This window comes from Gracilinanus agilis, chromosome 1 (genome assembly GCF_016433145.1).
Source record: "Gracilinanus agilis isolate LMUSP501 chromosome 1, AgileGrace, whole genome shotgun sequence".
In the NCBI taxonomy this organism is placed as follows: domain Eukaryota; kingdom Metazoa; phylum Chordata; class Mammalia; order Didelphimorphia; family Didelphidae; genus Gracilinanus; species Gracilinanus agilis.
Genome location: NC_058130.1, coordinates 639,334,724 through 639,359,144, shown reverse-complemented (window position 1 = coordinate 639,359,144; position 24,421 = coordinate 639,334,724). Strand labels below are relative to the sequence as shown.

The following is a 24,421-nucleotide window of genomic DNA, read 5'->3' as shown; positions in this document are numbered from 1 at the left end:
CACTGAGGCATGGACAGGTTATGGGGCTGGCTCGCGGGCGCATTAGCTCAGCAATATTGGAGCTGGGAATGGAGTGCTGAGCTACTGGCTCTCCAGGCTGACCACATTCTGTCTTAGAGGGAACAGTTATAAATCTCGGATTACTATGGAAACTTTTGCAAATGGAGTTGGAGGGCAGAAATAATTATGTTTGACACCATGACTATGTACAGGACTCCTGTTGTTGTTCCTTTAAGGGATGGGGGAGCTCCGTCCAAAGCTGGCACTTCTGTTGTTTTTTGTAGCTGTGACATGTGTGTATGCGTGTGTGTGTGTGTGTGTGTGTACGTGTGTGTGTGTGTATGTGTGTAAGCACACGTGTGTGTGGGGAGAAGGCCTTGGCAGTAGGTGACCGGGGAAGGGTGAAGGGGAGCAGAACCAGTTTAAGGCTCTCCTTGAAGCGATTTCAGAAGAATGTCCACAAGGCCTGGGATGACCATTAACACCCAGGGTGTGTCACACCTGTTAGTAAGATAGGCCACATATGGGGCATCCTTCCCTCCAAAGGGACTCAGGGGAAGCCCTTCCTCAGGGCTTTGTTCTTCACCAGAGTGAATTTGCTAATAAAGACATGAGCGAAACTTGGGTCCACCAGGTAGTGGTAAGTTTTCACAGTAGAAGGAAGGGGCTCCACAGCTACCACAGGGCACGGGGTCTGCGTGCAAGAAGAGTTGGGGGCAAGATGGTACGACGTTTTTGTGATATAGTCCACAAGTCTATTGTACTGCTGTTCAGACAGCCTCTCTCTGGCACCTTCCACCTAGAATACAAATAGAGAACAGTCAGCACCATGAGCCTCTTCATTACTCATCTAAAGCAGGGACAGCTTTTCTGAGATAAGCCCACAGAGATGTCCTCCCCATTCTGAGAGGGAAAGCTCTGTGCTGGGAACAGGCGTCAATCTTAATGGGAGCAGCTGAAGTTGTGTAAAGCTCTCATGTTTGCATCTGACAGTTTGCTCACATTTTCCTCATTAACTGTATTAAAACATCTGCTGCTGCTTTCACCAGCAAGCCCATGGACAATGGAGAAAGACGTCTTCACTCTGCTTATTTCATTCAAGATTGATTGGTTTTATTAACTCAGGACTCCGCTTGTACAAAATTATTCTAGTCTGACAGAAGAGGCAGAGAAATCTCAACCATTTTCAAACCAGTTGCTTTGGAGAGAAACTTTAAAAATAAATACTGAACTCTAACAACATTTTCTGTTTTTATAAATATTAGTCTTTAAAGCCAGAAAAAATAGTAATACTGGGCAGAACAAGAGGAAATCTTTATGGAAAAAAAGTGGGGAGGAGGAAATGCAAAGTACATTTACGGTCCATAAAAGTCTGGCCTGTCTTCAAAGTAGCTCAAGTTGAGGAACCACGATGCTACCTGGGCTAATTCTATTAGATTTTCTGGGAAAATAAGGAGGACCATAAATGATTTTCCCCACCCCAATACATTGGGCATACTGTGTAGCAGTGTGGCCTGGGAAGCTTCCAGTTTAGGCCATGGGGGTAATTATCTGTGTTCCCATGACACTAAGTATGGAAGATCCAACCAGCCAAGGAATGATGGAGAGGGCCTTGTAGCTTGTTTTTTTAAAACGTGCTCTATGGAACTCATCGTGTAGAAGCACAAAATAGAAAAGAAAGAAAATGACTCATGAGAGGCATCTACACTGCAGCGAGGTGAAAGGGGGAGGCACAACAAGGCCATCCTAGTTTGCATTGTGCCGAATGCTGGAGACTCAGCTCCGTTACAGGCTGGGCGATGGACGCCACCAGGACCTCGGTCATTGCGATATGATTCCTGTCCCTCTTTAGGGCTGGAAGAAAACACTGAAGGCACAAGAAGGCCTCCACCGACTGCCACTGTTGGTGGCTTGTTGCTCATCGCCCGGAATGGGGTCGGCCTTCAGCTGGGTGGATGCGAGGCTTAATTGCTTCTCCCAAACAGCAGCACAGGAAAACCTGGTGTTGTGAAAGGAACTGAGCCAGTGAATAAACTGCCCCTCTTGACTCATTTGGAGTCTTCATAAGGGATGTCAGCAGTGAGCCAGGCACATTAAGCAATTATTACCCTAAAAATGGCACCTCTGACCAAGAAAGGCCAAGGCCGCTTTGAAAAAAAATCTTGTTCCATATGAATATCCTAGATGATGTCATCTGCAAATTAATTCCTTCCAAAATCCAAGGAAGCCTGGTTTTGTAGCATCTAAGTAAAAAGCAACAGAGAGAGGAAGCTGCCCTGAACAGGTCTGAGATGAAAATTCTTCTTTTCCTGGAAGCTGGAAGCAGAGGAAAGTGGGGCTCATGGCCCTGGGACCTGCCACGGCGAGGCTGCTGAGTAAGACAAGGCAGAAGCAAGAGGGCATGAGCTGCAGCCCTCTGCCTTAGGCTCCTTCAGAAAAATGAGCCTTTTATTCAGCTGCTTAGGATTCTTCACAGGGGAACAAGGCTGACTTGTGGGCACAGATTCAAGGAAAATAGAGATAACTTGGTTAAAGGCATCAAAGAAGGAAACAGCTTCATGCCTGAAGTAACACGGAGGCTCTCCTTTTCTGGGGGCTCCTGAGTGAGGGAAGGTGGAACCAGAAACAAGTCTGGAGGTGGGTGCCTTCACCACACCTCTATCTATTTCTGTGCCAGGAAAGACACCGCTTCCCTTGGCCAGCCTGATTGTGCCCGAGCGTTCCTCCCGCCTCTCCCAGGACAGGAAGATCCCCCTCGTCACTGTTTGTGACCCCGCTATCTCCTGGTCCTTCTCCGGCTCTCTGGGGCTCCCCACGACCCACCCTCATGCACAGGGGTCCCTCGAGTCTCTGTCCTGGCCTCTTCTCTTGGCTCTTCATTTCCCCTTGATCTCTCCAGCCCTGTCCTGTAACAACAAGTGCGACTGGACGAGATGGCCTCAAGCTTTCTCTGGCTGCATGGAATCCTGTCTTCTCTGCTGGCTACCTTCACATTCAACACATACAGAGCATAGCTCCCCTGCACCCCCAAATTTTCTCCTCTTCCTCCTCCCATCGGACTGGTTGCCAAGTTCTGTCGATTCTATTTCCACAACATCTCTTGCCCGTTGTCTTCTTTCCACTCGCATGGCCACCCGCCGTCCCGCAGGTCCGCGTGCTCTGTGGCCTAGACAGTGTGTGCCTCCTTGAGTCTCTCTTCTCTTCTTGTCCACCCTCCTGTCCATTGCTTGACCACACCACTCCCAACGCAGGTTAAACCCCAAGCTGTTTGGCGTGACATTTGGAGTCCTTCCTAAGGTGCGGCTAAGTCTTATTGTGCAATCCTGCCCTTCCCCAAAAGAGCCATTTCATTTGCAGATGCGCAGAGAATGCGCTGTGCTAAGCTAAATGCTTTGGGAAGGAGGCCTGGGCAGGGGCCAAAGCAGCGGACCCCGGATGGGCCTAAAGTGGGAGCGATGCCCTCTTTTTGCGTCTCCTGCTGAACTCTTCAGAGGCCATCCTCTGCGCCTGGGATGTTCTAAGTTCCTAGTTTCCTTCAAGGTTCCACTTGCGTGCTTCCTCCTCCTCTTCCTTCCCACAGTGGCTGATATATTCTCTGTGCCCAGTAATTTGTTTATATTTCTTATATTTCTATTTTTCATGTACATATCGTTTCCCCACAAGAGACTGCATTTCTCTGAGGACAGGGACTAGTTGGTATCTGTATCCCCGGTGCCCAGTTTAGTGCCTGCATTTGTAGGTGCCTCATAAAAGCTTGTTGCATATGAAGCGTGGCGGGATCGCAGGATCCTAGCTGGAGAGTCTCGTTTTAGGCTCCCACCCACTTCTCGAAGAGGAGGAAAGAGACCCAGAGAAGGGAAGGACTTGTTCAGCCTTCCAAAAGCAGGGAATGGTTGAGGCGAGATCCAAAGTCAGGCCTGGGACTCCAGACTCCATCACTGAGTCAAACATTTCTGAAAGTAGGTCCTGCTCGCTCTTGGCCGTCGTCCCTCAAAGCAGCAGACCCTTCCCTAATCTGATTCTCCTCTCGTGTCGGCGGCCCACGACTTCCTCCCTCCTCTAGGAGGGGAGCAGAGGAAGATCTGATGCGAGGAGCGCAGATCGCTGTCCCTGGGGGAGGAGGAATCTCCCGTCCCACCGCCTGAGCACACACGAGAAGAGCCACCGCTCCCAGCGAGTCCTCGGAGGCTTTCATTACGCACTGGGGGAGTCGCTCGAAGACAAGGTCATTTCCCCCTGCCAAGCCCCGAAGCCAAACCAGCACCGCTTTATTGTCAACTGGATCTAACGGTTTTGGCAGATGGAGCAGAGTCAGCGTGGACGTCTGACCTCTGTTTATCCCCAGAAAGTCCTCGGCTCAAAGCAGCCGCGCGCTGGATGCCAAGCCACGGTTTAGAGCCGACTGATTGTGATCCAGGAAACGAAGAAATCTAGAAGTTGCTGTCCTTGGCTCGCTTCCATCTTCTCAGATAACTACCCCAAAGAATGGCACGAGGGAAGCAGTCTCCAACGCTAGCACTATTATCAAATGCTTTCCAGAAGACAGGACCGTCTGGTTTTCTCTAGGGACCGGCAGCCACTCGGTCGCCGTGCCTTAGGAAAGTGGGTGCCCGTCTGCCGCGGAGAGCACCTACCTGGGGTTGCCTAGGAAACCGGGGGACGTTGGGCTCGGGCAACGGAGGATGCCTACTTGTTCAGAGGGACACGATGGGGTGCCGAGCCGATGCCTGAGCCGTGTTCTGGGGGAGGCCCTTGTTCGTCCCTGGGCAAGGCTGCAGGAAGAGCCGGGGAGAGCCCGTCCCCAGGCTGCCCTCGAGGGCCTGCTCCCCTCCCCTTCCCCAGCTCGCAGTGCCCTGCATCCTGTGGGCATCCGGTGGGCATCTGATAACCGTGACCTAAGGACGGGGCAGGCAGGCAGAGGCAACCCAGAAACATTCCCAGGCACGGGAAAGCGCACGTGGTGCTATGCTTGTTTTTTTGACTCCTGGAATCTGATGGAAGAGAAAGAAAAGGGGGGGCCTCGCTGGCCCGACGGCTCTATCCTGTGTTCTGCCGAACCCCGAGGGCCGAGGGCTCTGGAGTGTGGTTTGTTCTGGTTTTACACTTTTTCTCCCTTGAGTGCCCCGAAGACAGTGATCCTCCCCTCACTCAGACGCAGGAGACAGGCCAAGCACCCCGACTCCAGGGCACCCACATGAGGCTCCTCTTGCCTGTGGCCAGGGAGCCTGCCTGACATTTAGACTGGGAAGGAGCCGTCTGACATTCAGACTGCCCCGGCAGAGGCGGGCCCAGGAGTGAGGTTCCGGCCTTCTGCCTGCGGCACCATGAAGGTCGAGGCACGGTAGGGACAGCCGTGCTTCAGAGGCTGCAGCCACGCAGGGCCCAGCCCGAGGGAGGGCTGACCGCACTGGAATCCACAACCTCTCGCCGCCATTTCATTTATTTCTATGGGCGTTTTGGGGGCGGCCGAGGGCTCCGGTTTTCACCTGCCCATTTGGTCCTCCCCCGTGCAGACACGGGGCTACCCGGCCCCAACTCCCTGGGGCCCCGCGCTCCGAATCTACTTTATGCCCTCTCTGGGCTCAGGGTGGGCCTTCTCGATGCTTTTGCCATCCCCGCCAGCCTCCCTCCTCCTTCCACATCTGCTGCCAGGCGAGAGCCTCCACGGCAGAGCGGGGTCCAAGCAGGGGCATGCATAGCCGCTGCCCCTGTCTAGGCCGCAGCGATCGAGGCCTCGTCCCGCCCAGCCCACGCAGGACGGAGCCCAGCTAGGCCGCGTGGACGCTTACCTCGGGATCGCAGGGCACTCTGGGCTGCCTGAGCTGCACCTTGAGCAGGTTCCTCTGCTGGCCGTCTTGGACACAGTCGACCTCCGTGACGGGGAAGGCCTGCTGCTGCGTGTCTTCGCTCACGCTGACGACAAAGAGCACTTCGGAGGTTAAAAGCAAGCATCCCTCGTGTTCCTGGCCTGAGCCACTCACCAGAACCACGTCCAAGGCCATGTGGACTTCGGGCCTGCCCAGCGACTGGAGCATTTTCCTGTTTAAAAAGGACGAAAATGCTATTTGAAGCGCGTGATTGAACGAGGAAAGGAGCTAAGCTCCGTGCCAGCCAGCTTTCAGCTCGACCTTTCCGCTCTCCTAGAAACGGCCATCCATTCCGAAGGCGGATTTCCGGCCACTTTAACCCCTTGCTGGGAAGTCTACAAGCAGAGAGGGATCTCCCGACTTGTCCTGGGCAGATTCCTGCCCCTGCCGGCCACTCATTTTCTCCTCTGCCTGCAGAAATGGCCCTTGGAGAGTTGGGTTGGATCTGAGTTCAAGGGAAAGGGCTTCTCAGAGGCATATCCTTCCTTCACCCAACGGTGAAAGGGGCGGATGAGCTTTATGGCCCGAGCCGGAGAGGCCCTGGGCGGCGGGGAAGAGCTCTGGGCTTCAGAGGCCAGAAGCCCGCCTCCCCTCTCCAGGAGAGAGGAGAGGCGGCCTGTGAGCCGGACAAGGCCGGGCCCACTCACAAGCCGTGCGAACGTGAGAGGGAGCAGGGTCTAAATCAGCTTACCAGACGTATTTGACGTGGCTATTTGGAGCCTGGTCAGCGTGCTCGTCTCTCGGAAAATAGCGCTGCTGGGGAAGCTGAGAAAGGCCGGCTCCGTGTAAAATACCTGTGGTGAGAGAAATAAGAGTCTGACTGGCTGTCTTCTGGAAAACAGTTACATGTTACAGTGATGTCATCTGTTTAGAGAAGGCCATAAAACAGTGCAGATCCAAAATGATGTCACATCTTTGGAGACGAGGGTATAGATAATCCATTAAACATTGCAATGCACTTAACCCTCGTGATCTTGCATTAGCTACAAACTAAAATATGAATGTCCTAAAATCCAGACACATACTAGCAATTAGAGGAAGGACAATACTCTTGAGGGTGATCATTCCTGAAGAGAATCATACACATCATTTACAATTTATGTACAAACATCAAGACCGTTAACTTTCTTGCTTAATATTAAAATACTTCCATATCTGTGTCATGGTTGGTAAAATAATAATAAAAAAACACAATACACACAGTTTGCCTGGATACTGTATTTAAATGTTAAGTTACTTAATCCAGCTGTTAAACATGGCTCCATATACATTTATGAGACCACTTGGGGCATCTGGTTTATTATGAGCTCTTCTTAGTGCCAGGACTCAAGGAAGGCTACAAGAAGTAGCTCCACAGGTCTCCAAATAAGCTTTTCAAGACTGAAGATGGTACAGCATGTGTGCTTTCTGATGGCTTGTAAATGTTTATAAATGAGGCTTAGTCATTAGGCTGAGAGTTAGTGGTTTGTAAAAACTTCAGTGCTATAATAAAAATTTTATAAGAATGATGGAAGCCCAGAAAGGCCATGTGATGCTCTCAGAGATGCTCTTCTATAAGGTAGGCTGGAGAAATACCCAGCAAGGCACAGAACTGTCAAAACAAAGGCAGCAGATGAAACTCCACATCACGAGGATTTTGGGGAAGACTCCATACTGAAAGGAAAGCTATTTATTTTCAAGCACAAGTGCATGAAAACAGGGTTTAACTTTTAATGTCTATGCTGCTGGCAATCCTTAAGAGCATCATTCTAGTTACAAGTCTTACAGAGTTTTTCCTGTTGTTGTGTGAGTAAAAATGCCATTTACAGATGGAGAGAATGAGAGAAAAAGGAAAAGGAGGGAGTGGAGAAGGAAGAAGGGAGGGGGATGCCTAGAAGAGACCATATGTTGATTTCTGTGTGGTCCCCCCCAAGGGATTCTCTCAAGAGACATAATCTCAATTCTGAGAGTTCATTTCATTGTTGTCCATTCATTTCTTGCTCATTATGTTTGACTGGTGGGAGTCAAATCTCCTTGAGATAGATGATGAGTTGAGGTGAAACGTGTTCTGTGTTTTTTATAAACCTGATAAAGTCTGTGGGGAATATCTCTACCTGGGGGAACAGCAGACAAACAGAAGATTTCCACAGTCTAGGAATATTTCTTAAGTCATAGTTGACCTCATTACCAATAGGGTTTAAGTAATTAAGGTGAAAAGTCACAATTATTAAAAATAACTTTAAAGTCTTCTCATTGAGAATTTTATTCAAGACTTGCGACAGTAACTTAGGATGGGGATACCTTTTCATCTGAAAAATTCCTACAAATCACATGAAAAAAAAACACATGAAAAACTCTAAATGTTAATTAATAGCTTTCTTTAACTACTTCCCCCCTCCCCCTTTTCTGCTATGCCTTTATGAGCTCTCTATTACTTCTTGTTTTGGGAAACAGAAGCAGAATGGCCCAGGAGATAGAGAGCCAGCCTGAAAGTCAGAAAGGCTTCTCATTCAAGTTCTGCTTCTGATGGTGGCTGGCTCTGTGACCCTGAGCTAGTCAGAGCTCTCAGGGCTATCAGCCACTCTCTAAGCCTGGAGGCTGCAGAGAAGGTGGTGACCCACACGGTAGAGGAGTTCCCATGACCCATGAAATCATAGGCCCAGGCCCCTTCCCAGCCCCTCTTCTGAGAAGGAGGTTTCTGTAAGCACCTACTCTGCCATGGGCACTGCTCATCGTGCTCTTAGAACCAGAGGCTGCAGCGAGTGAGTGGTCTGGGCTGGATGTTTTTCCTTTCGTCGGGAGTTCTCAGGTTATAGTAACTGCTAAAACCCAAGCCCACCCAGACTGGGCCCATTCCCTCAGGAAACCCCGTCCTTCTAAGGGGTCCTCCTGCCTTCCCATAAGGCACTTTAAATTTCAAATTTCACAATGAAAGAAGTCAGTCTTCTTTTTCTTTTTCTAACACATCTCTTCAACCCCAAGCACCAACCCCCCTCACCCCAATACACAGGCCGGGGGGCTTGTGGGCACGTGTCGCAGGCACACACCTCTTACTGGTTGCTTCTGACAAATGACCAGTTTATTAAATGGATCATAAAATGCTTCAGCAGCTGCATGTAATCACTAATTGATTGTTAGGATCTACAAAAGGATTTTACAGCAAGTGCAATTCTACTTCTTTAGTATTTTTGTTGTTGTTTAGTCTTATCCTACTCCTCTTAACCGCAATGGAGTTTTCTTGGCAAAGACACTGGAGCGGTTTGCCATTTTGTTCTCCAGCTCATTTTACAGATGAGGAAACTGAGGCAATATAGGATTGAGTGTCTTGCCCAGGGTCACACAGCTAGTAAGTGTCTGAGATCAGATCTGAAATTGGGAAGAGAAGTTTTCCTAACTCCAGACCCAGAACTCTCTCCACTGAGCCCCTTAGCTGCCCCTTTGGTATTCCACGAAATTAAAATATCTTCAAACAAGGCAGTGTGATGAGGTGAAACAGAGAGAAAGGCAGCCACTCTGCATGCATCTGTTACTCATAACTCTTCTGCATTTGAATGACTTCAAGTCAACTGGAACTTCTCATTTCAGGATAAAATCATGGAATACCAGGGGGCTCATCTATTACAATCCCCTCAGGTTATAGAGAAGGAAACTGAGGCCCCCAGAGTAAAAGTCCTATAGCTCTTAGGTAAAAGAACCAGGATTTGCACCAGGCCCTTGCAACTTCAAGTCCTGTGCTTGCCTCATAGCACCAATAATTTTCCCCTTCAAGGTGCAGTCATGCAAATCGTCTAAAGTGTCTGGGTGGCCCCGATTGACTCGGTACAGAACTTACCGTAGCCGGTCTGTGACACGAGCTCTGCTGCTCCCCCAATGGGCTTAGTGAACACCCCCATAATTCCTTTCCCCACACCGGAGATAACGCCTTTGGCCTTGTGGCCAGCTGATGCCTGGGCCTCGGATGTTTTCTGAAAGTTCTGCATTGGCTGGTCTACAATACCAGCAATTGCACCTGGAACAACAAAAATCACCAATAATTAATGAGGATTTAAATCCCTGGACCAGAAGAAAACCTTAAATCTGGAACATAGTTTTATTTGGATTGAAAACAGAACTCCACCCTCATTGTAAGTCCTTCACTATACCAATGATCTGAGCACAATTTTGGCTTTGTTTAAGTTAAACTTTTACTGTCTCCCTCACAATGATCTAACTCTCGGAGAGGGTTTAGCCCACAGCAATCTAACGCGCTGGAGCTCAGTTCCCCGTCCAACAAAAAGGATAGCGGTCCCCACTGACAAGCCCCTCTGTCAAACGCAGCCCGCCCCTTCCACGCAATTAGGCCACTCTGTTTTGGAAGCGGAGCGAAGAAGATGCCTATTAGGATGGTTTGTTCTTTCCAGTAATGACTCACATCTATGCAGAGCTTTAAGGCAAACACAAGCACTCTGGGAGGCAGGGACTGCAAGCATTACTCATCGGTCCCACTTTACAGATGAGGAAACTAAGCCCTAGAGAGACGAAATGACTGGCCCATTGTCACAGGACTATGTGGTGTGGGTAGTGAGGGTCAGGGCCAAGAGCTGACCCCAGGCCTGCCTCCCGACTCTCTCCTTTAAATCCTCGACAATATAGTTTAGCCTTCAGTACTACTGGAGGGGAAGTGTTGGGTTCCACTCGCTATATCGCCGTACAGAATACCATTGTGAATACCGGCTTGGATCTCATTACAGATAGAAGGTACTTCCTGATCCTGATCTTGCTGTTTAAGGTTAATGAAATGTCTCCAAGCTCATGTTTTCCTTTAGTTGGGAAATACAAATTGACCAACAGTCCATTTCCAGAAAATCTTTCCTTGATACTCACTATGGCTAAGAGAACAGTCTCCTAATAATTTCTGACAGTTTCCTATTGTCAACACGAATGTGCTTAGACTAACAGGAATAGAAAACATCCCTTGTAGGAACTTTAATGTGTGGAACGTCCCAGGACAATAAGCAGGAGAGAACCATCCAGCCTTGGTGGGTGCCTCGCCTTCCCAGAGACTTCTTCCCAGCCCTGCCCCTCGGAGCCCTTGGCCCTGGCCCGACAGAAAGTGCCCTCCATGGGCCTTCTCTTTTCTCGCCCCCCGCCCCGCATGGAGAAAGCTCTCTTCGTCTGATTTCCCTTTTTATGTGTCAAGCGCCCGCCAAAGAAACTGCTCCTTGCCCTTGTTTTGTCAAATCACAGCCATCTCCATGTGGTCACAGTCTCCTACGGGCCCAACTCCAGCAGAGAAATTCCTGGAGCACAGCACAAGTCTTTTGGAATCGTTTTTTATTTCTTATTATTTTAGAGAGGAGTGTGAGTATATAAAAGCAAAGTAAATAACTTGCTGGTTGAGGATTGAGCTAGATGATGCTTCATAGCTGAGGAACATCTGTATGTTCTCCTAAGAGGTCTAACTCTTTCCTGGGCATGGTGGTGCCAGGCTTGGTGTGTGTGGTACCCGCGGGGCCCTCAGCTCCTTAGCGTGTCATGCCCATGATAGTGCTGAGGAAAAGGGGAATACTGCCTGGGCATCGGGAAGGAGCCAGTGGGTGTGAGGATGCCACCTTTACTCTCACAAAGGGCTCTCTTTATGTTAGCCAGAAGGCATGTGCTTTGGCAGCTTTCTCTTGCATGGAGAGCATCTGAGTTATGTCTTGCCATAATTTGGAGTCTTTCTACTTTTCTGGATATTGAAGTGGTTTATGGAAACTATGGTAACTACGGTCTTTGCTGTAGTCAGTGGTTGAAGAAAATGGAAGATCAAAGCAAAGTTCCACTCTGAATACCTGTTTGCATTTAAGAAAATAGACATTGGAGCCCTGCTCTGAGGATAACCAAAGCTTTAAACAGTTCCTGTGTCACTGGAATGAGTTAGGTCTGGCACATTAAAAAGCTATGGCTGTTTTTGACAAAGAATAACCAAGATAAAAATTTATGTTTAATTTAATCATAAAATGATATGATAAAATCTATAATAATAACTGGTGAGAATTCCAGATGAATGATTCCAGAGTTGCCACAGACCCCAGAAAGGACAAGCCACTTGCGTAAAGTCCTATAGCTTTTATAAAGTGGGTCTCATACTAGAACCTGGACGCTGAGATTTCAGGCCAAATGTACCCTTCCTGTTTTTAAAGCCTATCTATAGGTTTGTATATCTGCTTAACCCATGCAAACTTCCTTCTTCCTTCCACACAGGTCTTCTTGTATTTATGGGATATTTTGTTGCCTGCATGATGGCATCTGCCAGAAAAAGAATGGGCATCCCATAGCGAGAGATGATGCCATGTGGGTTGGGCAGCATTATTAGCTGCTGGGCCCTGGCCTGGATCCTCTGAATCGCAGGGCTATACTGTATATATAGATCCAGAGGACTCCCAGACAGATTCATTGGCCCCTCAGGGGTCGCTAAATAGCAGCTGGTCTGGACCAAATCAGGATCTTTTCATAAATGGACTAGAATCCAGGACTAATAGAAGTAGACTAATAATGGCAACAATATTTTGAAAGCTTATCTTGCTTGGTTCTCATGACAACCCTCTGAAGTAGATACTATTATCCAGGTTTTTATAGGTAAGTAGCAGGCTCAGAGAGACAAGTAATTTGCTCATCACCACACAGCTAGTTAGTGATAAAACCATGATTCAAACTTAGATTAAAAAAAAAAATCACCTCTTATTAGTTCCAAGGGAGAATAGTAAAGAATAGGGAATTGGGATCGAGTGACTCACCCAGGGTGACCCAGCTAGGAAGTGTTGTCTGAGGCCAGATTTGAGCCAGCATCTCCCATCTCCAGGGCCAGCTCGCCATCTACTGAGCCACTCAGCTGCTCCTAAACTTTTGTTTTTTGACTTCAGGTTAGTGTTCTTTGTACCACGCCAAATGGCATCTCTAGGTTACGGCGATGAAAATGGCTGTGGATCAGACCACCCTCACCTGTCCTAGGTCTAGACACTCTCTCTAGGGACCATGAGATCTCCAGAAATGTCCCTGGCATTAGGACTCGGGGGCCCAACTAGCATTCATAGGAGAGTGGTGGTAGGGAAACTGCTGGTCCTCAGGAGGTGGCAGGGGGATAGGGAGACTCAGAATGCCCACTTGTCTTCTTATCAATGACATGGCTGTAGGACCAGCTTTCTGAGAATATAGGAGAAACCTCTGAAAGAACAAGATGGCTTGTTCTTTGATGCTCGGGGGTATGGAACAATGGGAAACACAGACTATAGTAGTAATGATTTTGTAGATTGTTTATACCAGTCAAGAAGATTGCTTGATTCACTTTGAGTCTTCTTAACTAAAGTGGCATTAAATATATTTTTAGTGGCTGGTTCACTGTATGCCATCACCCAACTGTGCAGAAGAGAGGTCTTATTTCTAACATGTGGCAGGATACTCTGCATTTCAAATTAGATGGTAGGATGGGATAATGGACTCAGGATAAAATAATGCATTCAGCCTGTACCAGAGAGCCAACAACTCCATCCTGATCCAGATCTGGCCCTTACCATTGCTCTGGGGAGCTGAAGCTGACTTGGGCTTCCATTTGCTGATGAGGTTGGAGTCACTGGTCCAATGGCATGAGCAAATGGGTATTCATGGCACTGGCACAGAGTAGGCACTTAACAAATGCTTGGATATATGAATGAATGATGAAAATCAGTGCCAAATGCTTTGAAAACACAATATTTTAACCTTATTACTACTCCTTTAAGCCATGGATTTGTAATCTGGTAGGACACAAATGAAAACAGTCACCTCTTCCTAAAGATGGGCCCCTCACCAATGAGCCATTCTAAGCTTCTGATTCTCTGTATGATGGCCACGACCACTTGCCCCAGGATGGCCAGTTTTCAAAGAAGACACCGCTATTCCCTTTATACAAGGTTTTCATCCTTCCTAGTATCCAGCTTTATCAAATGACAGTGGCCCACACCATCAAATGTTATTGCTTAAATAATTTCCAGTAACTTAACCTGAACTTGTAATGTTTTACCACTTCCTCTTGGGGCCCCTTCTGGGCTGTGGTTGCAAAACTGTGGAGCTGTGCTGAGTGCTGAAGATGAGAAAGGGAATGAGTGCTCTCAGGCTCATCTTTTCTAACCTCTGGCTCTGGGCTGCTTTGGACCACTTTGATCTCTGTCAGCCGCATACTCCTTCAGATACACCGAGGCTGCTTGCCAAGCAATACAGTTTTAAATTCCTTTGCTGGGGCGACAAACAAAAATACTCTTGAAAACCCTGTTCCACAGAATTTCAGCTCAGAAGCTTCCTTTTCATAGATTTTTCCAAAGCAAAGCCTTTTCAAACATTTGTAATATTTTGAAATATCCATAGCAATCTTCACCTCTGACCATACCATCTGGCTGCTTGACAAACAATAATTACACTGAGTCAGGCTGATTGAGCTCTCTTTAGAAAAGTAGGCTCCGCATTGAAGTTTACATGACATTTGCACTTTGTTTAAGTGGTTTTCAAACAAAAACAAGCATCTACAATATCTATGGTACAGAAGGAGCAATGAGTTTTATAAGGTTTTCCTATAATTCACTTGCCACTCAACGGTCATATGTGGTGTCCTTGGGCTGACTCTTTTACCCTCAGGGGTGCCTGACATGTTTTGTACTAGTGGAAAAAGAATACAAAGCATTTGTACTTTCAAATAACCCCCAGGAAGAAAGAAAGGGCTCATTTAAGCACATGCTGATCCCTGGATGTTACAGTCTAATAGTCACAGGAAGACACAGGAAACAGGGTGTTAAGGGTCCTGTTCCAGCCTTCCCGGTGACTTATTGTGTGACCTGGGACAAATCTTGGGTCTATGTTTTATTTGTAGAAAGGACGGTAATAGAACATCATTATCTTTTGGGAGAATCTGGGCTGACAAAGTGCTTGGAGTCCCTACAGTTGATTCCTAGTAGTAAAGGCAGTTGAAAGTGTCTGGGGAGGGCATGAATACAGCGTGTGCGCGCGCACGTGTGTGTGTGTGTGTGTGTGTGTGTGTGTGTGTGTGTGTGTGTGTGTGTGTGTCACAGGGCAAGGCATTCAATCACAGTTGTTAGCGCATTACCCAGGAGGCTGAGGCCCAGTCTGGACAGACCCTGCCGGAGCCCTTCTCCCAAGTTCTCGGGAAGCTGACGCCGCCATTCCTCCTGCCGGGTGTAGTGCTCCTCATCCAAGGAGAGCCGGTCCATGTTCCGGGCCAGGCTGGTGGCCAAGTTGGTGATGGATGTCAGGGTACCTGTGGACATAAGGTGACATGTTAGCGCATGGCACCGTGGAGAGAATGAACACAATAAATACCTTATTTCCTGGGCTAAAGAGCTTAAAGGGCAGGATGAAAATCAGACCAACAGTCAACAAGTGACAGTGCTTATTCTTTGGCTAACCAGTATATAAAGCTTATAAAAATAGAGATATAAATAAAGGTATTAAAAAGAAAATGATTATAGCTATACCTCGAAGGCAGTTATTCAGTATTTGGTAGGGTGGGAGGAGTGGAAGAGAAAAAGAGGGGGAAGAAGGAGAGGTTAGTTTAGGAATTGTTTGTACAAGAACAATTCTAGGAAAGTTATTTAATAAGATTGAGTATCCTCCATGGTTTGGATTGGCACAGTTTGGCTGAAACCAGTCAGTTCTGAAGGCCTCATTTAGGTCCAGTTCCAAAGGGCAAAACCTGTCCACTTTGATCTGAAAGGTCTCTCGCTCAGTGCTGTGCTGCTGGAACACGCAGGCTGCAAAGAGATGGTTCCACTTTTCTGAAAGAACCAGAGATTTTCCTCCTGATTGCTTTAGTCATAATAAAGGGAGACACTAAACGGCATCATTTGACAAGCTAAGGAAATCCTGATTGTGCCACTGAGAATGCAGGATGTTAACTGAAAAGAATGTGAAGAAAATCAAGGGAACAAAATCATGGAAAAGTCACGATTCTTTTTGCTCCCCAGAAAGGCCATTCCTGTTTCTTTTTGGAAAAGCCAGAATCCCCCTGAGGAAATGTGCATACATCTCAATGAACAAAACTTAATGCTTCAGTAAACATCACAGGAAAACTATCCCATCCGTTGGAGGGCCTGGCTCTATGTCATCCTGCAGCTGCACCTTTGCTAGCAATTGGGAAAAAAAAAAAAAAAAAAAAAAAAAAAAAGCTTTGCTAAAGGAAGGAGAGTCAGTGGAGCAAGCTCATCCTTACAAAATAAAGACCTGGGATGCTGATGTTCCTCCTGTGGTTAGGAGGATTCTGGGAGGTGGGGTAGCTTTATTTTGAAGCAGAAACAATACAAACACTAACTACTGGAGCTTTGGAAGTTTTGAAAAATCCACCAGTGAATCATCTGGCAAGATCCTCGGGCACTGGTCGACTGTGGGTTCCCTCTGGCTTTCTTGCTCCTCTTTTCCTTCTCTGGAGCAGCCTGTGCCCACTCTGGAGACGCTCTACAGCCTCGCCTACTCAGAATGGGGGAGTCCCAACTGTTCCTTGTCCCTCTCTGCAGCACTTTCCAAATCAAAATGACTTTTATGGGGTGAAAAGCCTTTTGTTCTGTTTGGCCTAGCTCCTGCTGAGGAGGAAGCGGGGATGAGGGACGAGCTCGGATGTCCTTCGCTGGAACCCAAGTCATTCTGGGCCTGACCTCGGCATCCCAGAAGGGGTGAGCCCAGGGCAGTGATCCTGCCACCCCCCACCCCTCCTCCCACTGCAGGATCTGTATCCCCCCCACACGGGCTCGCCGCTTTGTTCCTGGGAGCACTGACCACAAGATGGCACTGTTTCTGTGTCCTGCTTAGGAAAAGCTGGCCATGTTTGACATCCCAATCTGCTTTCACGTCAAAACGTATCCACATACTTACAAAAGTTATGACAACTGTATCTACATTGAAAAAAATAATAAATAGGATGAGGCAACAGAGTGTAGGATTTCTGAAGCTTCGCAGCGGTCCTGAACACCTTTAATATTTCTGTATTTATCACATGGCCTAACAGCAGAGCCAACCTTGGTTTCCCCAGTGGGAGGTTTAACGTTCCGAAGCCTCCTAGCACACTCTCCAGGCAGGACGTGCTCTGCAGCATACATGAGACATTATAGAAGGGCTCAGTTACCAATCCAACATTTTGATGAGAGCTCCCAAGCCAAGCAAAGCTAGAGGCCACCTGAGTGCGGTTCAGAATTTAACACATTCTTGAAAGATTTTTTAGAAGCTCCCCCCCCCCAAAAAAAAAAAAAAACAACCAACAACCAGAGGGAAAGGAATGAAGATGAGGCAACAGCATGACCAAGAGCTACCTTTGGAAATGTGCTTTACGAAGGATGTTGTCCCTCTGGAAACTCCGCTGACAAATGCCCCGGGGCCTCGGGTGAGCCCTTCGTAGGGAAGCCTAAAGAAGTCGTCAATGCCATTCCCAATGCTTCTGACCAGTCCAGCTGGGCTGCCGAGGATCTCCAGCGAGCCCACCACCCAGCCTGTGAGGAGCAAAGAGAGAGGGTCATCCACAGGCGGCCGTGCACGCTGGACACCAAAGCGGCCCGTTCGGTTTTCACACTGGGATTCCTACCATAACGAGCTTCTAGGGAGTACAATACGGGCAATAACTCATTTGCTTGTGAATTCATAAATGGCGATCTTTCATACTTTATAAATCAAAGAAATCCCTCTGGCAACCTCACAAATAGCTTTAATATGACTTCCTTACATGAGCCTCCGTACTCCTGCTAAGAGCCTAGCACGGTCCTCCTGGGGAGGCTGGGCCCAGCAGCGGCCTGGGGAGGGCATCTCTCCTTTTGTGGCTGCTCCCAGTGCCACCAGGGAGCCGGGATCCAGGGAACCATCCCACCGGAGGGAGGAGGCGGATTGCTTAATGGGGTGTTACAAAAGGGGATGCAAACTCTTGACAAGGATGGAAGAGTTATTTTTAATCTCCCCCAATCCGACCAAGCTGAGTGCTTTGCTTTGGAACTGAGCTCTGGCCAGACAAATGAATCCCCTTCAACCCCCCAGCTCTGGTTGTATAAACATCAGTGACATCTACATACTGATTAGGTTAGTCAGAGGGGAGTATTCCCTGAGAATATCCCAAGAGGGGTATCCTTGGATCTGGTTTCCTATTTAAACACAGGCCTGCCAGGGTTTGGCCTGCTGGCTGGGCTAAGTGGACTTGTGGGAAAGCTGGTTTGGACAATCGACCCTGAACCTCCCCCTCCCCCTTGAAGATGGGGATTCGGGGTTGGAAGCCTGGGGGAATGGAAGGCTGGAAGGCGCAGAAAGAGAGCGACTTGTAGCTCTGACAGCAATGGGAAGATTCAGGAATAATACTGTGAATGCCTCCGTTCTACTGACTCCCAAGCCCCAGAAGGAGAGCTCCTCGCTGCGGCTGCCAGCGAGACCAGACCTCTGACCCAGACTCCTACCACAGGCTTCCTGGCCTCCCCTCTCCCTGCCTCCTGGGCCCGACAGGGGGAAAGGAACGGAACATGAGGCTGCTAAGAGCTCTGACCCCAGGCGGCTCACTTCTTCCTCGCTGAAGCTCACAGAAAAGCTAATGGCTCCAAGCTTCTTCTGTTGGGCATTTCTGCCCCAGCAGGCCTTGGGGCTCCTTTGAGCTAGGAAATGAGTAGCTAAGAACTGTTCTGTGGGAGAGGTGGAGAGTGGACTGTCCAACCAGCCATTCCTATTGGCTTTGAAATGAATGCCTAGCCCAGGGCTATCCGAGAGTGGCAATTCAAAGACCATTATCACAGCATGGAAGGCCTATAGTACTTTCTTGCTCTGGCCAAGCAGAAATAAGCATCCCTGAAGCGGAGACCCCAGCCCCAACCCTTTTCTTTTAAGGAACACCAAGACAAAAATTCTAAGACTTGGTCAATGTGGGAAGAGATTTCCTGGAGGTGAGGTTTATAAAGACCCTGAAAGAGAATAGCTGAGGCAGACTTGAGAATCTCCTTCCCTGAAGGCATTTAAGGAAGGTCCCTTCCACCTTGGAATCCCTCTGATACTATGAAACATGAGACACCGTTATCTATCTGGCATCATTTAGGTGTGCTAAGGGGATTTAACAGAAATCTTTCAATGGTCTCCACTCCTATGATTCAAACATAAATGGTCAACCCTGGGGCACAGATGTATTTTAACACCAGGACCACTCCCTGGTAGGGCCTAGTCTTTTCTCAGCTCCGTAGAGATGGGAGAGAGGGCAGCAGCATCATGGCTATATTGTGGTCCTTCCCCAATTATGATGTTGATAGGAAAGGAACATGGAACTTTGGACCAGAAGGCGTGGGTTTGAATGGGAGCAGGAGTAAGGTGCAAGGGATCCAATTAAGCCTTGGAGTTAGGAAGACCAGGGCCCATGTCTCACCTAAGATCATTACCTGCCTGATCTTCAAGCTGGGTAAATCGTTTACTAAATGTCTGGTCCAAATTATGTCAACTGCAAAAATAATGCCTATACAACCGACCTCATTGGGTTGCGGTGAGGATCAAATGAGATAATGTATATAATGTGCTTTGCACACCTCAAAGTAATAAATGTCAACTATCATTATTTTTGAACCCTTACTTTTCATTTTAGAATCAATACCAAGTATTGCTGACAAGGCAGAAGAGCAGTAAGGGTTGGGCAATTGGAGTTAAGTGACTTGCTTCAGGGTCAGCCAGATAGGAAATGTCTGGGGCCAGATTTGAACCCAGGTCTTCCTGTCTCCAGACCTGGCTCTCATTCACTGAACCATCTAGTTGCCCCTATTATTTTTTTTATTAAATCCTAGTTCTGCTACTTTACTGCCAGATGACCCTAGGCAGGTCATTTATCCTTTCTAGGTCTCAGTTTTCTCTGCCAAATGACAGGTTGAACTAGCTGAGCTGTAAGATCCCTCCTAGATTCAATCTCAGGACCTTGTGATAGAAGACCCTCCTCTCTTACAGCTGTACCCCCTGGCTGGCTGTTGTTCTCTCAAGTTCCTCAGGGTTATACTTAGTCAAAAAGAGGTCCAGGTCCGAATTCTTCCTCCAACAATTACTTATTTGTGTGACCATAGGCAAGGCACATAACTTGGATTACCCTAAATTTCCTCATCCATAAAAAGTAGATGAATGTTTACATAGTACCTGACTCACAAGGCTGTTGTGCAGCTCAAATGAGAAATTATTTATTACTTTGTAAACTCTAAATGGCTACATGACTATTATTATTACTGAGTTATTATTACTAAAATTGCCTGGATGTTTGATCTGGTAAATAGATTGTTCAATGAATAACTGGGCTGGAGATTTTAAAGACAAGAAATTAATTGCCTGGTATATTTCAATGGCTTCATGGTGGAAAACCGATGTAGGCAGAATGTACCTGAGTGGGAAAAAAGCTTATTTTCTTTGTTCTGTGTCATTTCCTTAATCATTTTCCTCAAAGAATAAACATTTCTTTTACTCACACTACTGGGAATTCTGTTAAAAAATGGCATAAGAATGTAGTATGTTGCCAGGAGACTTACCACAGAACTGAATCACAGTATGGAAAGGAACCTCAGGAGGTCAATTGGTTCACTCTCTTTCCTTCACTATGGACCACACCTAAACCATCCCAGAAAAAATCACAGGCCCATAGGTGAGAGCTAGAGGGATTACAGAGGTCATTTAGTTCAAATCCTTCATTTTTATGGATGCAGAAACAGATTAAATAAGTAGAAGTTAATTGATTCCACTTCCTTAAAAGATCATCACCACAGAATTTTAGACCTCAAGATATAACTATAACCACTGACAGCTCTTCCAATGACACTAACTATATCAAATGCCATCTGGAGTCAAAGTCTAGAGGAGTGATCCACAAAGTCACTGCAAACTCCCTATGAAGATTGTCTTCAACTAGGGAGTTTCCCTAGCTTCTTGGAAATTTACCACCCTCTCCCCAACCAAAAAAAAAAAAAAAAAAAAAAAAAAGGCAAACGTGGTGAGCATAATAGAGAAAAGCCCTGGTTTTGGAGCCAGAAGATCTAGTTCAGAACCTTGATCAATACCTGCTTAATTCTCTCTTCAGTGATATTCTTTTTAAAAAAATTAATCAAATTTAAAAAAAAGGCATATATCTGTCATAATCTCAAAACCTCTGCTATAAACATGTTTAGCCAGAGTGAGGTACTCATTCTTTGCCACCCAAAAAAGGACTATATAGATATTTGTATATCCTTACTTGAGTCCCCCTTACCCCTCTAGGACTAATCTATCCTCACTCTAATCTATCCTCTTCTTTCTTTTCCCCTTTCCTTCCTATTTCCTGTTGAGTGAAATATATTTTTGTACACTGTGGGCATAATTCCCTCCTTTGACCAGTTCTGATGAGAGTGAGGTTCAAGTGTCAGTCTCTCCTCTCCTTCCTCCTTCTTTGTGTATACTTTTATTTGTATACTCTATGTTGAGAAAAATTTCCTTAACTTTCCTTTCTCTTCCCCCACTAGTATAGTCTTCTTCTCTTCTGTTTTCATTCATCTTTAAGATCATCAGAATATAACAGAAACACTCCTAGGCCTCCTGTCTCTTTAGATTCCCCTGTGACCCCTAATGATGAAAAAATTCAGAAGGGACACATGTATCATCTCCCCATGTTATGTGTAATCAACTTATCCTTGTTTAATCTCTAATGGTTATTCCTTTGTATTTATGTTTCTTTTAATGTCTGTATTTGAACTTCAAAATTTCTACACAGCTCTGGTTTTTTCATCAGGAATGCTTGGAAGTCCTGTATTTCATTAAAGATGCATTCCCGCCCCTCAATTCCCCCCCAGTGGGATTATACTCAGTTTTGCTGGGTAAGTTATTCTTGGCTCTAAGCCTTCTAAGCTCCTTTGCCTTCTGGAATATTGTAGTCCATGCTTTCTGCTTCTTTATTGTGGTGGCTGCTAAACTACATATAATCTTGACTGTGGCTTCTCTGTACTTGAATGTTTTCTTTCAAGAGCTGCTTACTACATTTTTTCTTTGATTTGGAAGCTCTGGGTTTTGGCAATAATATTCCTGGACATGCACTCTCTCTCTTTCTTTCCTTCCTTTTTTCTTTCTTCCTTTTTCTTTCTTTCTTTATTCCTTCCTTTCTTCTTTTCTATCCTTTGTTTTGACTTGGGAGGTGACTAGTGGATTGTTTCCATTATGTCCTCTAGTTCTAAGAAATCTGGGCAGTTTTCTTTCAAGATTTCTTGAAGTAAGATGTCCAGGCTCTTTTGTGATCATAACATTCTAGGATGTAAAAATGATTTTTACATCTTTTTTTCAACCTAATTCTTGGTCAGCTGTTTTTTGTTATGACATATCTTATATTTTCTTTTTTCTTCAGTCTTTTGAGTTTATTTTAATAATCCTTATTGTTTCATGGGGTTACTTGCTTCTATTTGATCCTTTCTAATTTTCAGAAAGTTTGTTGCTTGGCCAAGTTGAATCTCCAATGCCGATTTGTTAATTCCTGTTTCAGTTCTTTCTTCCATAACTTCTATTTATTTTCTATTTTTTTCCTCTTGAACTCTCTTTTCATTAATAAAAAAATACTTTAAAACTTTTTGGTTCATCTCTTTTGGTAATTCTGGTTGAACTTGTACCAAGTTACGTTGTGCTCTGAGGTTTTGTTTGTAGATGTTTGGAGTCATCCTCTTCTTCTGGGGTTGTAATCTTGAATATTCCAATTACATATTAGCTTTGAATGGTGGGATTCTCTTATTTACTCATTCTTTTATTTTACTTTTGGACTTCAGACTTGATGTTAGGGACTGGTTCTGTGGATTTCTGGAGGAAGGTCTGAGCTGTTCCTGGTGCTGCTTTCTTGGAGTATTGAATATTATGTTATTATAGGATCTCAGGGACATCTCAGGCTGGGGACCTGTAAGCTATCAGTGCTACCAAAGTGGTCTGATCTAAAGTCTGATTTCTATTCCTTGGTTTTAGCTTTGCAAGTTCGTGACCAGGGTTTGGGTCTAAGCAACAGCAGGCTGCTTCTTGACTCAGCTGGATTAGAAATTCTGCTGGCTCAGAGTGACATAATTATGGGCTTCCCTTGGATCTGGAGTTCCTACCCTGGTTATTTCTCTGTAGGCTTTGGATTGGGCTAGAAGCCATAACTAAGATCCTGATCTTCTCCTGTGTTATGAGCTATACAGCTGCTACTTGCTTCTGAACTTGCTGTTCCCAGTACACAGGTTAGGGTCTGTGACTACTCTTTACCCTCGAATGCTACCCTGGGACAGCTGGTAGTGCACTGGATAGAGCGCTGGTCCTGGAGACAGGGAAATCTGAGTTCAAGACTAGCCTCACTTATTTGAGTAGTCTTGGGTAAGTCACTTAGTCTGTTTCCTTCAGTTTCCTCAACTATAAAATGGGGATAATGACAGCACCTACTTAGCAGGGTTGTTGTGAGGCTCAAATGAGACAATATTTGTGTCTGGCACACAGTTGGCCCTACTTAATGCTTATTCCCCTTTTTTCCCAAGGTATAGCTTCCTTTCTCAGTCCTCCCTAAATGTGAGATCCAGAGTTGGTTAGTGAACAACAGAGCTGCCAATTGGCACTTGTTCCTGCAACTTTTGTGTGTTGGCTCTGGGTCCCCTTCTTACATGGGTGTGTAGGATCTCCTTGTACTGGAGTGCTCTGGTATGATGACTCCAGACCTCATCCTCAGTGTCCATAGATCTCTGTCTATCTGCCTTTGCTGACCTGGCCTGAAAAAATTTTTTTCTTAGCTTTCTCTATCAGTATTTAGTCTGATACATCATCAAAATCCATTTGGAAGAACTGTGGGATGGGGAGCTTATTCTACTTTTTCCTCCTTCTCTATCATCTTGGTTCTGCCCATCTCCTTAAGGAATCTATTGCAATGTTTGAGAACATCACAGCTAATTCTGCTGTAATTGCTGCCCCAGTCCCTCTTCACCTAGTAGTGTGGATGGGAGCTAGCTGCTTGCATTAGCCTATTAATCAGCTTTTTAGCCCTTTCCTATTTTTTGGGATGTGTGGGTTTAAGTCTCTTCTCTTTAGCTATTTCTACATGATGGTCCATAAACTGCCTTTATTTTGTCTATTTCCTACTCCTTTATTCACGGCTTTCTTCTGGAACTCTTCCAAATCTTACACAGGTTTTCACTGATAACACGTCCAATGTAACCAAACAAACTGGCCCCCTAGCAACATTAGAGTTGCTAGTCTCTGTGAGGGACGAGGTTGGGGCAGCAATAGTTCAGGGTATTTGGAGAGAATTAAAAGACATCTCAACAGAATATCAGCATTAAAAACAAATTAAGAAAACCAACACACATGACCAAACACCCAAAGGAAACTCTCTTTCAGCATGTGGCTGATGGTATAATATTACTGAATACTGCAAGTTAGTGTTTCTAAAGGCCACATTTAGGCCAGATCCCTACAGAGATGTGTACTTCCACGTGGCATTTACCTGATCTGCTCTGAATAGTGCACTTTCAGAGAACATTAGTATGAGTTGATTTATCCACCCTTTTACTCCAGTGTTCCAATAACAAGGTGCCTGAAAGAGTTTCTGCACTTGCTTAAGAACTCCTTAGTCT

The 24,421-nt window shown here is 46.3% G+C and overlaps 1 protein-coding gene across 3 annotated transcripts in view; it reads right to left on the bottom strand.

The window, feature by feature from the left end:
- Window positions 1–318: 318 nt before the first annotated feature.
- Window positions 319–24,421, bottom strand: part of VPS13B (vacuolar protein sorting 13 homolog B) — a 1,074,400-nt gene continuing 1,050,297 nt past the window's right edge. For all 3 annotated transcript variants that reach the window (XM_044668639.1, XM_044668631.1, XM_044668624.1), the window contains exons 56-61: window positions 17,153–17,329; window positions 14,941–15,111; window positions 9,679–9,855; window positions 6,559–6,661; window positions 5,790–6,039; window positions 319–799 (exon numbers count right to left, since the gene is read on the bottom strand). In XM_044668639.1, the coding sequence (XP_044524574.1) occupies window positions 551–799; window positions 5,790–6,039; window positions 6,559–6,661; window positions 9,679–9,855; window positions 14,941–15,111; window positions 17,153–17,329 (1,127 nt within the window). In that variant the 3' untranslated portion in view covers window positions 319–550. The remainder of the gene's footprint in view (window positions 800–5,789; window positions 6,040–6,558; window positions 6,662–9,678; window positions 9,856–14,940; window positions 15,112–17,152; window positions 17,330–24,421) is intronic.